Genomic DNA, 13,963 nt, shown 5'->3' with positions numbered 1-13,963 from the left:
ATCCTCTTATTACTTTGAAAAAATTTCTAGTTGAAAATCTTGGATATACTATGGAACAATCACCAACTATTAATAATTGCTATTTTCTTCCCCAATCTAGAAATTCTGCTAGACCTGAGATGTTTCAGGGAAATCTTTCAAATCTTTTGGAAGACTCCTCTGCAAATATTATAAATTGGGGTACAATGTTGGCAACTTTCTATTCTATAACTGATATAAATTTGATTATGAAAATATATTTTAATAGATATCCTGTTAATTTCTTAGAAAAAGCTGTTAAAATATTTCCCGATTTGGCTATCTCCACGCAGTTAAGGCGGAAAGCCTTCTTGGCTCACCGCCAAGAAGTCTTATCATTGGGATTCTCGTTTGTACTTCGATTTCCGTGTAAATGTATGATAACAAGGCAAGGTGACATGTATGCATTCTTTATCCCTGATCAGTTAAAGAGTTTCCTTGAACAGATTAGATTGCCTACATCATCCCCAGTGTCTAGTTAAATAATTTGTAATTTTGGTATAGACATATGCTAGAATTTATCCTCGGTTTGTTTTTATAATTTCTTGATAATTCTCCCAATATGTTGTAAACTAAAATCCCTCCAGGTTGATTGATATGTTATGGGATGGTTAAATATGATGGGTTAAGATTTAGTTGAGTATTACGGGTAAATGTGTTTCATAACCTACACCATGTTTTTCTGCATACAATAATATACTTAGGGGGTAATTTTCAAAGGAGTTACGCGCATAAATGTAACTACTATTGTAGCAATTTTCAAAAGCCATTTACTCACGTAAAGTGCACTTATGCGAATAAATCCTATGGACGATTCAATGGCATATATTGTAGCAATTTTCAAAAGCCCACTTACTCGAGTAAAGTGCATTTACATGCATAAAACCCAGATTTACGCATGTAAATGCTTTTTAAAATCCGCCCCTTATTGTATTATTTGAAAAAATTAATAAATAAAGAATTAAAAAAAAAAAACCTAATCAGAGAAAATTCTTTTTCACTCAACGCACAATAAAGCTCTGGAATTTGCTGCCAGAGGATGTGGTTAGTCCAGTTAGTGTAGCTGGGTTCAAAAAAGGTTTGGATAAATTCTTGGAGGAGAAGTCCATTAACGGCTATTAATCAAGTTTACTTAGGGAATAACCACTGCTATTAATTGCATCAGTAGCATGGGATCTTCTTAGTGTTTGGGTAATTGCCAGTTTCTTGTGGCCTGGTTTGGCCTCTGTTGGAAACAGGATGCTGGGCTTGATGGACCCTTGGTCTGACCCAGCATGGCAATTTCTTATGTTCTTATTAAAAAAACCCTACCTTCTGTATAATTTGCACCATTTTGAAAGTACATACTAAACAAAGTGACACCTTCTCCTAATTATAAAATTTTAGATGGCTCCCTGGTAATTTGCCTGCAAGAAGCAAACATATTAGCAAAAGAGACATTAATTATCTTGCACCCTGGATCTGATAGGTCTACACTGGCTAAGATGTCAAAAACATCGAACTCATTTATACGAGCTAATCAGATACCAGCATATACAACGTAAAGTACAGGGGACTGGCTTAAAGAAATGTAAAATGAGTTAAAGCAGGATATTTTGCAGGCTGTGCTACCTCTTGTAAGACAAACTTAAAAACATAAAGATGCTGCTGTACGCAAGCTTTTGAGACTCCATAGTTACATGTATAACATCATCTTTGGATACAATTTATGTTGGTCCAATAAAAAATATCACAACCTCCAAAAATTATATATATATATATATCCTGTTTTCTTTGGAGCCAATATGACCATAAATCTCTGCATTGAATTAAAGTAGCAGTACTTCTTTATTTTGGCAAAACAAATAATTGTCCTAAACCGAAGAACCAGCTTTGTTCAGATTAGAGAGAGGAACTGTCAGGAGCTTTTTTTCCAGTATGATCAAGCCTTAGAACAGGCTGTCCTGGGGACCCCACAACCTCGCAGGCTTTCAGGATATCCACAGTGAATATGGAAGAGATAAATGTCCATATATTGTGCCATTTGTGCCATACATATTCACTCGGGTGGATTTCCAAAGCCCTGCTCGCGTAAATCCGCCCGGATTTACGCGAGCAGGGCCTTGCGCGCCGGCGTGCCTATTTTCCATAGGCCGCCAGCGCACGCAGAACCCCGGGACGCGCGTAGGTCCCGGGGTTTTCGGAAGGGGGCGTGTCGGGGTGGGGCCGAACGACGCGGCGTTTTGGGGGCAGGCCCGGGGCGTAGTTTCGGGCCAGGGCATTCCGGGGGCATGGCCGCGCCCTCCGGAACCGACCCCGGGTCCGGTCTTGGCGTGCCAGCAGCCCGCTGGCGCGTGTGGATTTACATCTCCCTCCGGGAGGCGTAAATCCATGGATAAAGGTAGGGGGGGGTTAGGTAGAGGAAGGGAGGGGAAGGTGAGGGGAGGGTGAAAGAGCGTTCCCTCCGAGGCCGCTCCGATTTCGGAGCGGCCTCGGAGGGAATGGAGGCAGGCTGCGCGGCTCGGCGCGCGCCGGCTGCCCAAAATCGGCAGCCTTGCGCGCGCCAATCCAGGATTTTAGAAGATACGCGCGTATCTTATAAAATCCAGCGTACTTTTGTTTGCGCCTGCTGCGCAAACAAAAGTATGCGATCGCGCAGTTTTTCAAAATCTACCCCACTGTGCATATCCTGACAACCTGATTGGGCATGGGGGTCCCCAGGACCGATTTTGGAAGCCCTGCTCTAGAAAAGAAATGCAGCTTTAGATGGATTCTGCGAGAATCTAGAAAATGGCCAGCGAGACTATCATCTCTCTCGTGCCTGCATCTTTCTTCACATGTCTCTGGCTAACTGGGTACCATTTTAAATTCATTCAATTCTGAGGCTCCTCAACAAACCAGACAAGCCTGCACTGTAACCCGTATATAACCTGCCCCCACAGTCATCTTGCGATCAGGTCAGATTCCAGAAACAAAAAAAGGTTCGGGGCATGCCCGCTACTTGGGATATCTCTGGGTGCCCTACGAAGAGCTGTTGGTGGTTCAGTAGGGCACTGTTTTGCAGTCCTCTCCTGAGGCACACCTAACCAGCTGGGTTTTCAGGATACCCTTAATGAACATGCATAAGAGAGATTTCCATACCTTGGAGACCCAGGGTATGCAAATCTATCTCATGCATATTCATTGGGGCAGCCCTGAAACCCTGACTGGTTAAGTGTGCCTCCAGAAGAGGGCTGGGAAACACTGCAGTAAGAGGCACCATGCTGCCTTTCAGAAGAGGCATTAGACAAAGGTCCTGTTTGCTCTATAGACATTTCAAGTGTCCGAAGCACAGTGTCATGGCTGTATTACAACACAGGTTAAACAATCTGGTTTGCAGAAATTTGTTTTTTCCTGTAAAACAAAATTAGGCATATAAAAATCTCTGCATTCAGGGATCTCCGGTGGAAGAGGCGTCCCTCAGCCCTGACCTTCGCCCGCCTCCGGCGCAACGTGACCCCGGCAAGGACGCTTCTCAGTCGCAGACCGATGACGCAGTAGGAGCGACTGAGGTGGAGGGGGGCACTCCCTTGCCTCGTGCTGGAAGCGGAGAGTTCTCCTTCAGCCGGAGCGGAATTGAGCATCGGAGGCTTGGAGGCAGATCGACCTGGGGTTCCTCTGAGGAGAGGAGAAGTAGAGGTTCCTGCAGCTGGTAGCCAAGGACAGACATCGACCAGCGTGATTGGTGAGTCCTTGCAAATTCCTTCAAAGCCAGAGGCGGTGACCCTTGAGGCATTATGGGACTTGGTGGCAGGCTACAGGATATCTTTCAGACGTTTAGAGAATAAAATGGACTCTCTCACCTATAATTTTCAGCAGGCCAAGGTAACCACAAATAGGATCTTGGAGGCTGAAAATAAAATTCAGTCTATCCAGGCACTTAATGTGGCTACCATTAAAGAACAAATGGCCTGCTCTAGACGACTGGAAATTTTAGAGAATAATGTTATACATCGGAATTTGCGGATTCTGAATTTTCCCAAAATTGCTGGAGAAATACCTTTTACTACTCTGAAGCGGTTCCTGAAAGAAGCAACTTGGATTTTCTGAAGATAATATTCCCTCAATTAATTTCTGTTGCTTCCTCAACAGGAGAGTTTCCTCTACAGGAGAAATTGCAGCTGTTAATATTCCTGCAAATTTAACTAGTTTTCTAGAAAGTTCTAATCTGGACGTAATGGATAGAAATACTTTACAAGTATCTTTCATATCTGTCCAAGACCTAAATAATGTAATGCGTAATTTCTTTAGGAAATTTCCAGTTATGTATTATGGTCAAGCAGTAAGAATTTATCCAGATTTGGCTCAGGTGACATAAATTAGGAGAAGGGAGTTTCTATCTTTAAGGCAAAATATTATTTCTCTAGGTTTTTCCTTATGGTACCCATGTAAATGCATTGTAAAGAGGGGTGACGAGTGTTTCATATTTTTCCAACCAGATCAAATTCGTCAATTTATAGATGCCCGTAGGTCAACCACCTCATCCCCAGCAATCTAAGTAAGGAAAGGTCTTTTTTTCATTGATTTAGCACCGGTGGAGTAATACTATGTTAATGCCCTACTTTAAAAGTGAATGTCCTAATAATTCTCCCTTATATTATCTCTGATGCTCTCTTTTGCGTTTTTGTCTTGTTTCTTTTGATATACAGATTGGATAAATTAGGAGTAATTTCTTTTTTTCCATGTTAATTGCATTGTTTGATATATATATGTTATCCAACTGTAATATGCATTTTCTTTATTTGTAAATTGAAAATGATAAAGAATTAAAAAAAAAAATCTCTGCATTGTATTATAGCTTTTGCATAAAGGCATTATGAAATAATAGTGCTGAGTAAGAGCAGAGCACTCTCTGTTTGTCAAACCTCGGGGCTTCCATTCATGGCACCCTTTTGAGGGTAGAGCCATTGCCTTCAACAGCAAGCGTGGAATTCAGAAAGCAGATGGACCTGTGATCTTTGTGGTCAGAGACCACCCTCTCCCAGAGATAGGATAATGCGTGGAAGAAAAGAGAGATACAAAGCAGCTTCTTACCCCCTGAGTCGGAGAGTTTCAGGTCATAGTTCTTTTCATAGGTGAAGACAGCCCTACAAGGAAAAGAAAAAAAAAAGATCAGGGAAGAAGTCATGGGACGGAGGATTACAGATTATGAGCAGCAAGTCATCTTTATTTTCTCTTTCCTTCTTTTACTCCGTGGAAGCAGAACATTCACTACTCCTTAGCCTCCCCCGCCATGCCTCCTCCAAACTCTGTTGCTTGGCACAGCTGAGAACTCTCCAGATCACACATGGAGACTCTGGGAATTTATATCAATCGTGGGTCTTAGGGGTGAAAAACCGGAAATCTCCAGGCCTCTCTGTTTACTGCTCCAGCCCCTCCCCTTCTGGAAGCTTGCAGGGAACAGGAAGAGAAGAGCTGGAGAAGGGAGCAGAGCAGTAGAGTCTGCTCCAAACTTACCCTCCTCTCTTCCTCAGGAAGCCTACTGGGAGCAGAGAGAGAGAGCTAGAGAGAGGTCAGCCTGGAGTATACACTGCAGGCAGCATTTGGGGAGAAACTGACAGCTAAAGCAGACACTGCTCAGTCTGCAGCTGTGATTCCAAGACTTGGACTCAGCTGAGGGTAGAGGCAGGGTGCAGAAGTCAGGGACCTGCAGCTTCTAGGGGGGGTGGGAGGAAGGGTAAGAATGCGGAGGTAATCCTTGGAGGGGAAAAAGTGGTGGTAGTGAATAGAGTGGATTAGCAAGGGGGGATGGTTTGTATTATTCCTCCCCCCACCCTTCACTAATCAACAGTGATCTCAGGATAACGTCTCCAAAGTTCTCAGTATGTTGCTTGGTTGTTGGTGAAGTTACTGAAGTCCAGTGGGGTAATATCCTTACCATAGCCCCTACAGAAGTTCCACATGATCAAATTCCAAGGAATACCACATTATAAAGTATCCAATCCACAGAATTTGCATTGATAACAGAATACGATTCTGATATTTGCTGATGATGGCAACATAGAAATAACATACTACAGTATGCACAAACAGCAGCACTGACGTAGGAATACCATTTTGTAATACTCTATGCCAAATGCATTCCAAATCACTTGACTACCAAGCAGTAATGTTACAAATCCAAATTACAGTGTGAATTGTGACTGTTCCGCTCTGGGAATGTTCTCCTTTTGTAAGCCAGAGACACAGAATATGATGGCACATAACGATCCCCCCTGACCCATCTAGTCTGCTTATTTTTCTTTTGTGCTGCAGTACTGCAGAGTGTGCCTGACCTGAGGCCTCACCTTCATAAGAACATAAGAAATTGCCTTACTGGGTCAGACCAAGGGTCCATCAAGCCCAACATCGGCCAATCCAGGCTACAAGCACCTGGCAAGTATCCAAACATTAAATAGATCCCATGCTACTAATGCCAGTATTTCACCAACTTAAACGTGCAAGGGAATCCTTGTGTGGTGATAATCTTGTCCGGAGGTAATTGATAAGGATAACCGATTTTGCAGTTATCCTGTCTTTTGCCTCCGTCTATTATTCTTTTATTAAGGTCACAAAATGTTTTTTTGTTTTGTGAAAAAGAATAGGAAACCAAAAATTTAACTATAGCGTAATATCAATTTAGGTCCATAAGATTAGTGGGTATTAGTTTCCTATTAGGTTAGCAACAATTTTAAAAAATGGAGGAGTTGATTATATCATCTAAAACTCAGATGTTAAAATATTAAGGGTAGTGCATATCAGGCTTGAAACGGAGCACTTTAAAGAGAACAAGAAATAAGTAAATTGATACATTAATGAGGCTGCAAAGATTCATTTGAGCAATTCAACATAGCACCCGATCAAATGTCAAAGACAAGAAGACTGTGGATAGCTAATCTACTAAGCGGCGCGGCACAAGTGCCCCGCCCAGGACACGCCCACTGACATTGATACCTATCACATCAGAAACAGTAGGAGCGGACGTGGCACGCACAAGTCCACTACCAGGTCCGCCCGAGAAAAGAAAGACACGTGTTGCAGATCAGATGAAGTTCTCCATCAGGTCCCCTAAAGCTACACATCAGTAATTATGTGAAACTCCCGGAATTAATATCAGTAAAACACGGTTATAAGTTAACATCACAAAAGACACGTAGTAAAGGTGTTTATATACTCGAGTTTGACCTAAATTAAGATATAATATCATATATATGAGTTAGAATGGAACTAATGAGTTCTATAGCATTCACCTGAGGTAGCCTCGTTCTGGCCAGAGAGGGCGGTGGACTTCCCAGTCAGGCTTTAAAAGCAGTGAGAATAGAGTAGACGCCCAGGCAGACACAGAAGGCGTCGCACGAGAAGACAGCAGAAGCTTTTGACAAGTAAACCTTTCAAGAAAAGGTGGGTGAAAATTTGAGAATTATGAATGAATGTGACACAGAGTTGTGATGCTTAATTAAATTGTTTTCTATGTTAAAGGACCTTAGCATGCTGTGAACCCTGTTTAGGACACAGCTCATTCTCCCATAGTCCCTGAAGCAGGCACATTGTGCCGAAACATGGCCCGTGTCGGACGAGCAGCTCCGTACCCATGAGACATCAATAAAGGCGACGACCTTGATAAGTATGACGTAAGACTAGCAGTGGGTCGGAAAAGCAGCAGGGGAGAAGGGATTTTAAGAAAAATTCAACAAAACAAAAAAACATTTTGTGACCTTAATAAAAGAATAATAGACGGAGGCAAAAGACAGGATAACTGCAAAATCGGTTATCCTTATCAATTACCTCCGGACAAGATTATCACCACACAAGGATTCCCTTGCACGTTTAAGTTGGTGAATTGTTGAAGAGGGAAAGAGGTTGGTTAGCGACTAATGCCAGTATTAGCAGTGGTTTTTCCCTAATTCAACTTAATTAATAGCAGTTTATGGACTTCTCCTCCAAGAATTTATCCAAACCTTTTTTTAAGCCCAGCTACACTAACTGCACTAACCACATCTTCTGGCAACAAATTCCAGAGCTTAATTGTGCGTTGAATGAAAAATAATTTTTTCCAATTTGTTTTAAATGTGCTACTTTCTAACTTCTTGGAGTGCCCCCTAATCCTTGTATTATCTGAAAGAGTAAATAATTGATTCATTACCTATTCAAGTCCTTTCATTATTTTATAGAACTCTATCATAAGTTAAATGTAAGACATTGATAAGACAGGCTAAGAGAGAATTTGAAAAGAAGTTGGCTGTAGAGGCAAAAACTCACAGTAAAAAACTTTTTTAAATATATCCGAAGCAGAAAGCCTGTGAGGGAGTCAGTTGGACCGTTAGATGATCGAGGGGTTAAAGGGGCACTTAGAGAAGATAAAGGCCATCGCAGAAAGATTAAATGATTTCTTTGCTTCGGTGTTTACTGAAGAGGATGTTGGGAAGGTACCCATAATGGAGAAGGTTTTCATGGGTAATAATTCAGATGGACTGAATCAAATCACGGTGAACCTAGAAGATGTGGTAGGCCTGATTGACAAACTGAAGAGTAGTAAATCACCTGGACTGGATGGTATACACCCCAGAGTTCTGAAGGAACTAAAAAATGAAATTTCAGACCTATTAGTAAAAATTTGTAACCTAGCATTAAAATCATCCATTGTACCTGAAGACTGGAGGATAGCAAATGTAGCCCCAATATTTAAAAAGGGCTCTAGGGGCGATCCAGGAAACTACAGACCAGTTAGCCTGACTTCAGTGCCAGGACAAATAGTGGAAAGTGTTCTAAACATCAAAATCACAGAACATATAGAAAGACATGGTTTAATGGAACAAAGTCAGCATGGCTTTACCCAGGGCAAGTCTTGCCTCACAAATCTGCTTCACTTTTTTGAAGGAGTTAATAAACATGTGGATAAAGGTGAACCGGTAGATGTAGTATACTTGGATTTTCAGAAGGCGTTTGACAAAGTTCGTCATGAGAGGCTTCTAGGAAAAGTAAAAAGTCATGGGATAGGTGGCGATGTCCTTTCGTGGATTGCAAACTGGCTAAAAGATAGGAAACAGAGAGTAGGATTAAATGGACAATTTTCTCAGTGGAAGGGAGTGGACAGTGGAGTGCCTCAGGGATCTGTATCGGGACCCTTACTTTTCAATATATTTATAAATGATCTGGAAAGAAATACGACGAGTGAGATAATTAAATTTGCAGATGACACAAAATTGCTCAGAGTAGTTAAATCACAAGCAGATTGTGATAAATTGCAGGAAGACCTTGTGAAACTGGAAAATTGGGCATCCAAATGGCAGATGAAATTTAATGTGGATAAGTGCAAGGTGATGCATATAGGGAAAAATAACCCATGCTATAATTACACAATGTTGGGTTCCATACTAGGTGCTACAACCCAAGAAAGATCTAGGTGTCATAGTGGATAACACATTGAAATCGTTGGTTCAGTGTGCTGCGGCAGTCAAAAAAAGCAAACAGAATGTTGGGAATTATTAGAAAGGGAATGGTGAATAAAACGGAAAATGTCATAATGCCTCTGTATCGCTCCATGGTGAGACTGCACCTTGAATACTGTGTACAATTCTGGTCGCCGCATCTCAAAAAAGATATAATTGCGATGGAGAAGGTACAGAGAAGGGCTACCAAAATGATAAGGGGAATGGAACAGCTCCCCTATGAGGAAAGACTAAAGAGGTTAAGACATTTCAGCTTGGAGAAGAGACAGCTGAGGGGGGATATGATAGAGATGTTTAAAATCATGAGAGGTCTAGAGCGGGTAGATGTGAATCGGTTATTTACTCTTTCAGATAGTAGAAAGACTAGGGGGCACTCCATGAAGTTAGCATGGGGCACATTTAAAACTAATCGGAGAAAGTTATTTTCTACTCAACGCACAATTAAACTCTGGAATTTGTTGCCAGAGGATGTGGTTAGTGCAGTTAGTATAGCTGTGTTTAAAAAAGGATTGGATAAGTTCTTGGAGGAGAAGTCCATTACCTGCTATTAAGTTCACTTAGAGAATAGCCACTGCCATTAGCAATGGTAACATGGAATAGACTTAGTTTTTAGGTACTTGCCAGGTTCTTATGGCCTGGATTGGCCACTGTTGGAAACAGGATGCTGGGCTTGATGGACCCTTGGTCTGACCCAGTATGGCATTTTCTTATGTTCTTCTCCAAGCTGAACATCCCCAACTTCTTTAGCCTTTCTTCATAGGGATGTGGCGACCAGAATTGCACACACTATTCAAGGTGCAGTCTTACCATGGAGCGATACAGATACACGCTCCATTTTGTTCACCATTCCCTTCCTAATAATTCCTAACCTTCTGTGTGCTTTTTTTGACCACCATAGCACACTGAGCCGACGATTTCAATGTATTATCCACTATGCCAAATCTTTTTCCTTGGAATTAACTCCTAATATGGAACCTAACATCATATAACTACAGCATGGGTTATTTTTCCCTACATGCATCGCCTTATGCTTGCCAACATTAAATTTCATCTGCCATTTGGACACCCAATCTTCCAGTCTCAAAAGGTCCTCCTGCAATTTATCACAATCCGCCTGTGATTTCACTACTCTGAATATTTTTGTGTTATCTGTAAAATTCGATCACCTCACTCATTGCACTAAAAACATTTTACGCGCCCTAGGGTAGGGCTTCATCAGCATCAGCATCTTCCCCATCCACATACAATCATCTTCTTTCTCTCCACCCCCTCCACATAATCATATCCTCTACTAGTCTGTCACCCCCAGTACAATTCTCTTTTACTAATAGGAGGAGTCAAAGAGCTATGCATCTCTTCTATCAACTCACATCAGAAATTTGAGCCATGTGGGGCCAAAGGTTCCTGCCAGACTATGGAGCCCTGCAGGGTCTGGACTTCAGCAAAGGGGCAGGAAACTGCAGAGGAGAAGCACTGCCATCTACCAGTGGGAGGGAATTGCACTGGAGGGGTAGGTGGGATGGCGACAGCCAGTGAGCTGCTGATGAGTCCAGAGCTGGCCTTCCAAAGCGCAAAGCTAAGAGGTGCTGTCCCAATATGCCCTCCCCTATGACAGCCCTGCTCCTGTTCCTGTTGGTTCACACAGCCAGATCTTCACATTGCTGCACTCATACGAGCTGGATATTCCTGAATGGTAGCATCTCATCCTCCTGGTTGGCTGTAAAAGGGGTTCCTGGGATAGCACTCAAATTCTGCATGAAAAAAGGTAAATTCTGCAAGGGGGTAAGGGTAGAATTCCCCCAGAATTGATTATCTCTCTCCCTATGCACCTTGGCATTCCTATGGCTCTTGCCACTTCTTTGTCACACTATTTTGCAACCTTGAGATCATCAGATCACCCTGAGGACTCCCTCCTGATTCCTGCACATCATCATACAATGAGATGCATCTTTTTTTGACTGATCCAGGGAAGCTGAACTTCATGCATACTGGGAGTGGTGCATTAAAGGAGCTGCATGGGCCAGTTCAAGCCCCCCCACCCTCCTATGGATCAAAATCCCTGGTGATTTGTAGAAATAAGCAACCTCTCTCCCGGCCTGGCGCAACCCATAAATATAACAAAAATGGAGCCCCTTGGCAAACCCCACCCCCCTGTAAGCCCCACTCCCTTATACAAAAAAATGGACCAAAGCACCATAGTGGGTTCCTCTGCCACTTCCAGCTCACACCGAAGCTTACCCCCAAAACGGAGTTCTTCCAGAGGCAGAGAGTGATCCCACTCGCTCCTGCCCTGCTGGTTCCAGCTTGGAAAATGCTGCTGGCTCAGCCCATGTGCTCCAGGGGAGACGGGGGACACATTTTGTTATATCAGGTGGGAGAAACGTTGTTGCTTCCCCATGGATAGCAGTGGCTATTTTCTAAGTCAACTTAATTAATAGCAGGTAATGGACTTCTCCAAGAACTTGAAACGGGAATTGCACTAGTGGTCGAACTTGCACATGGTAGCAGGTGTAAAATCCCTTTGTGCTGCGGCATAGTTGACACAGCCTCGAGGGTGAACCCACGAGGCCTATGCTGGCAGCTGGCGAACGCATCCTGTAGCAGGAAAGACTGGAGCTTCATCTATACCAGTGATGGCTAACCTATGACACGCGTGTCAGAGGTGACACGCCGAGCTGTTTTGGCTGACACGCGCAGCGTTTCGAGGACTATCAGGAATTTATTTTTTTTTTTCGGCTGCGCCGAGCCTTTTCTTTTTCAGCTGCGCCGAGCCTTTAAATGTGTTTTTAGTTTCCCCCTACCCTCCACCAATGCCCCCGGGCGCAGGGAGGCTCATGCGTCGCAGCGATGAGGCTCAAGACAACGCGCTGATGCTCCTCCTTCCTGCCTGTGCGGCCCCGGAAGTAAACGTTGCCGGAGCCGCGTGGGCAGGAAGGAGGAAGCGAATCAGCGCGTGCAGAAGAGGAGGAGCCGCCGCGGGTCGCTGCGAATCCCAAGTCCCAAGGGCTGCCGCGGCCCGAGAAGATCAGGGCCGCTGCAGAGCCCATCCTGCGGCGACCCGCGAAGATGAGGCCCAGAGGTGAGAGAGAGGCTGAGGGCCCGTAGAGTGCGTGTATGAGGTGAGTTGAGAGAGAGGACCTGAATGTTTGCAGAGACAGCATGTGAGAGCCTGTGTGTGTGTGTGTGTGAGAGAGAGAGAGAGAGAGAGAGCATGTGCCAGTGAGAGCCTGTGTATATGAATGATTGTATGAGAGAGCATGTGCCAGTGAGAGCCTGTGTGTATGAATGATTGTATGAGAGAGAGCATGTGCCAGTGAGAGCCTGTGTATATGAATGATTGTATGAGAGAGAGCATGTGCCAGTGAGAGCCTGTGTATATGAATGATTGTATGAGAGAGCATGTGCCAGTGAGAGCCTGTGTATATGAATGATTGTATGAGAGAGCATGTGCCAGTGAGAGCCTGTGTATATGAATGATTGTATGAGAGAGCATGTGCCAGTGAGAGCCTGTGTATATGAATGATTGTATGAGAGAGCATGTGCCAGTGAGAGCCTGTGTGTATGAATGTATGAGAGAGAGCATGTGCCAGTGAGAGCCTGTGTGTATGAATGATTGTATGAGAGAGAGCATGTGCCAGTGAGAGCCTGTGTATATGAATGATTGTATGAGAGAGCATGTGCCAGTGAGAGCCTGTGTATATGAATGATTGTATGAGAGAGCATGTGCCAGTGAGAGCCTGTGTATATGAATGATTGTATGAGAGAGCATGTGCCAGTGAGAGCCTGTGTGTATGAATGATTGTATGAGAGAGAGCATGTGCCAGTGAGAGCCTGTGTATATGAATGATTGTATGAGAGAGAGCATGTGCCAGTGAGAGCCTGTGTATATGAATGATTGTATGAGAGAGCATGTGCCAGTGAGAGCCTGTGTATATGAATGATTGTATGAGAGAGCATGTGCCAGTGAGAGCCTGTGTATATGAATGATTGTATGAGAGAGCATGTGCCAGTGAGAGCCTGTGTATATGAATGATTGTATGAGAGAGCATGTGCCAGTGAGAGCCTGTGTGTATGAATGTATGAGAGAGAGCATGTGCCAGTGAGAGCCTGTGTGTATGAATGATTGTATGAGAGCATGTGCCAGTGAGAGCCTGTGTATATGAATGATTGTATGAGAGAGAGCATGTGCCAGTGAGAGCCTGTGTATATGAATGATTGTATGAGAGAGAGCATGTGCCAGTGAGAGCCTGTGTATATGAATGATTGTATGAGAGAGCATGTGCCAGTGAGAGCCTGTGTGTATGAATGATTGTATGAGAGAGAGCATGTGTCAGTGAGAACCTATGTGTATGAATGATTGTATGAGAGAGAGCATGTGCCAGTGAGAGCCTGTGTGTGTGAGAAAGAGAAATGCATGTGAGAATGAGAACCTGACTGTGTGTTTGAGGGAAGAAGATGGAGAAAAAAGAAACAGAAAAAAAGACAATATAAAAGGAATT

General features: G+C 43.5%; 1 protein-coding gene across 1 annotated transcript in view; it reads right to left on the bottom strand.

The window, feature by feature from the left end:
• Positions 1-13,963, bottom strand: part of LOC115087796 (drebrin-like protein) — a 195,529-nt gene that overhangs the window by 90,851 nt on the left and 90,715 nt on the right. Inside the window, exon 2 of the mRNA XM_029595386.1 lies at positions 5,071-5,123. Within this exon, the coding sequence (XP_029451246.1) occupies positions 5,071-5,123 (53 nt within the window). The remainder of the gene's footprint in view (positions 1-5,070; positions 5,124-13,963) is intronic.

The sequence above is a fragment of the Rhinatrema bivittatum genome, chromosome 1 (genome assembly GCF_901001135.1).
Source record: "Rhinatrema bivittatum chromosome 1, aRhiBiv1.1, whole genome shotgun sequence".
In the NCBI taxonomy this organism is placed as follows: Eukaryota; Metazoa; Chordata; class Amphibia; order Gymnophiona; family Rhinatrematidae; genus Rhinatrema; species Rhinatrema bivittatum.
This window is presented reverse-complemented; position numbering and strand designations above follow the sequence as displayed.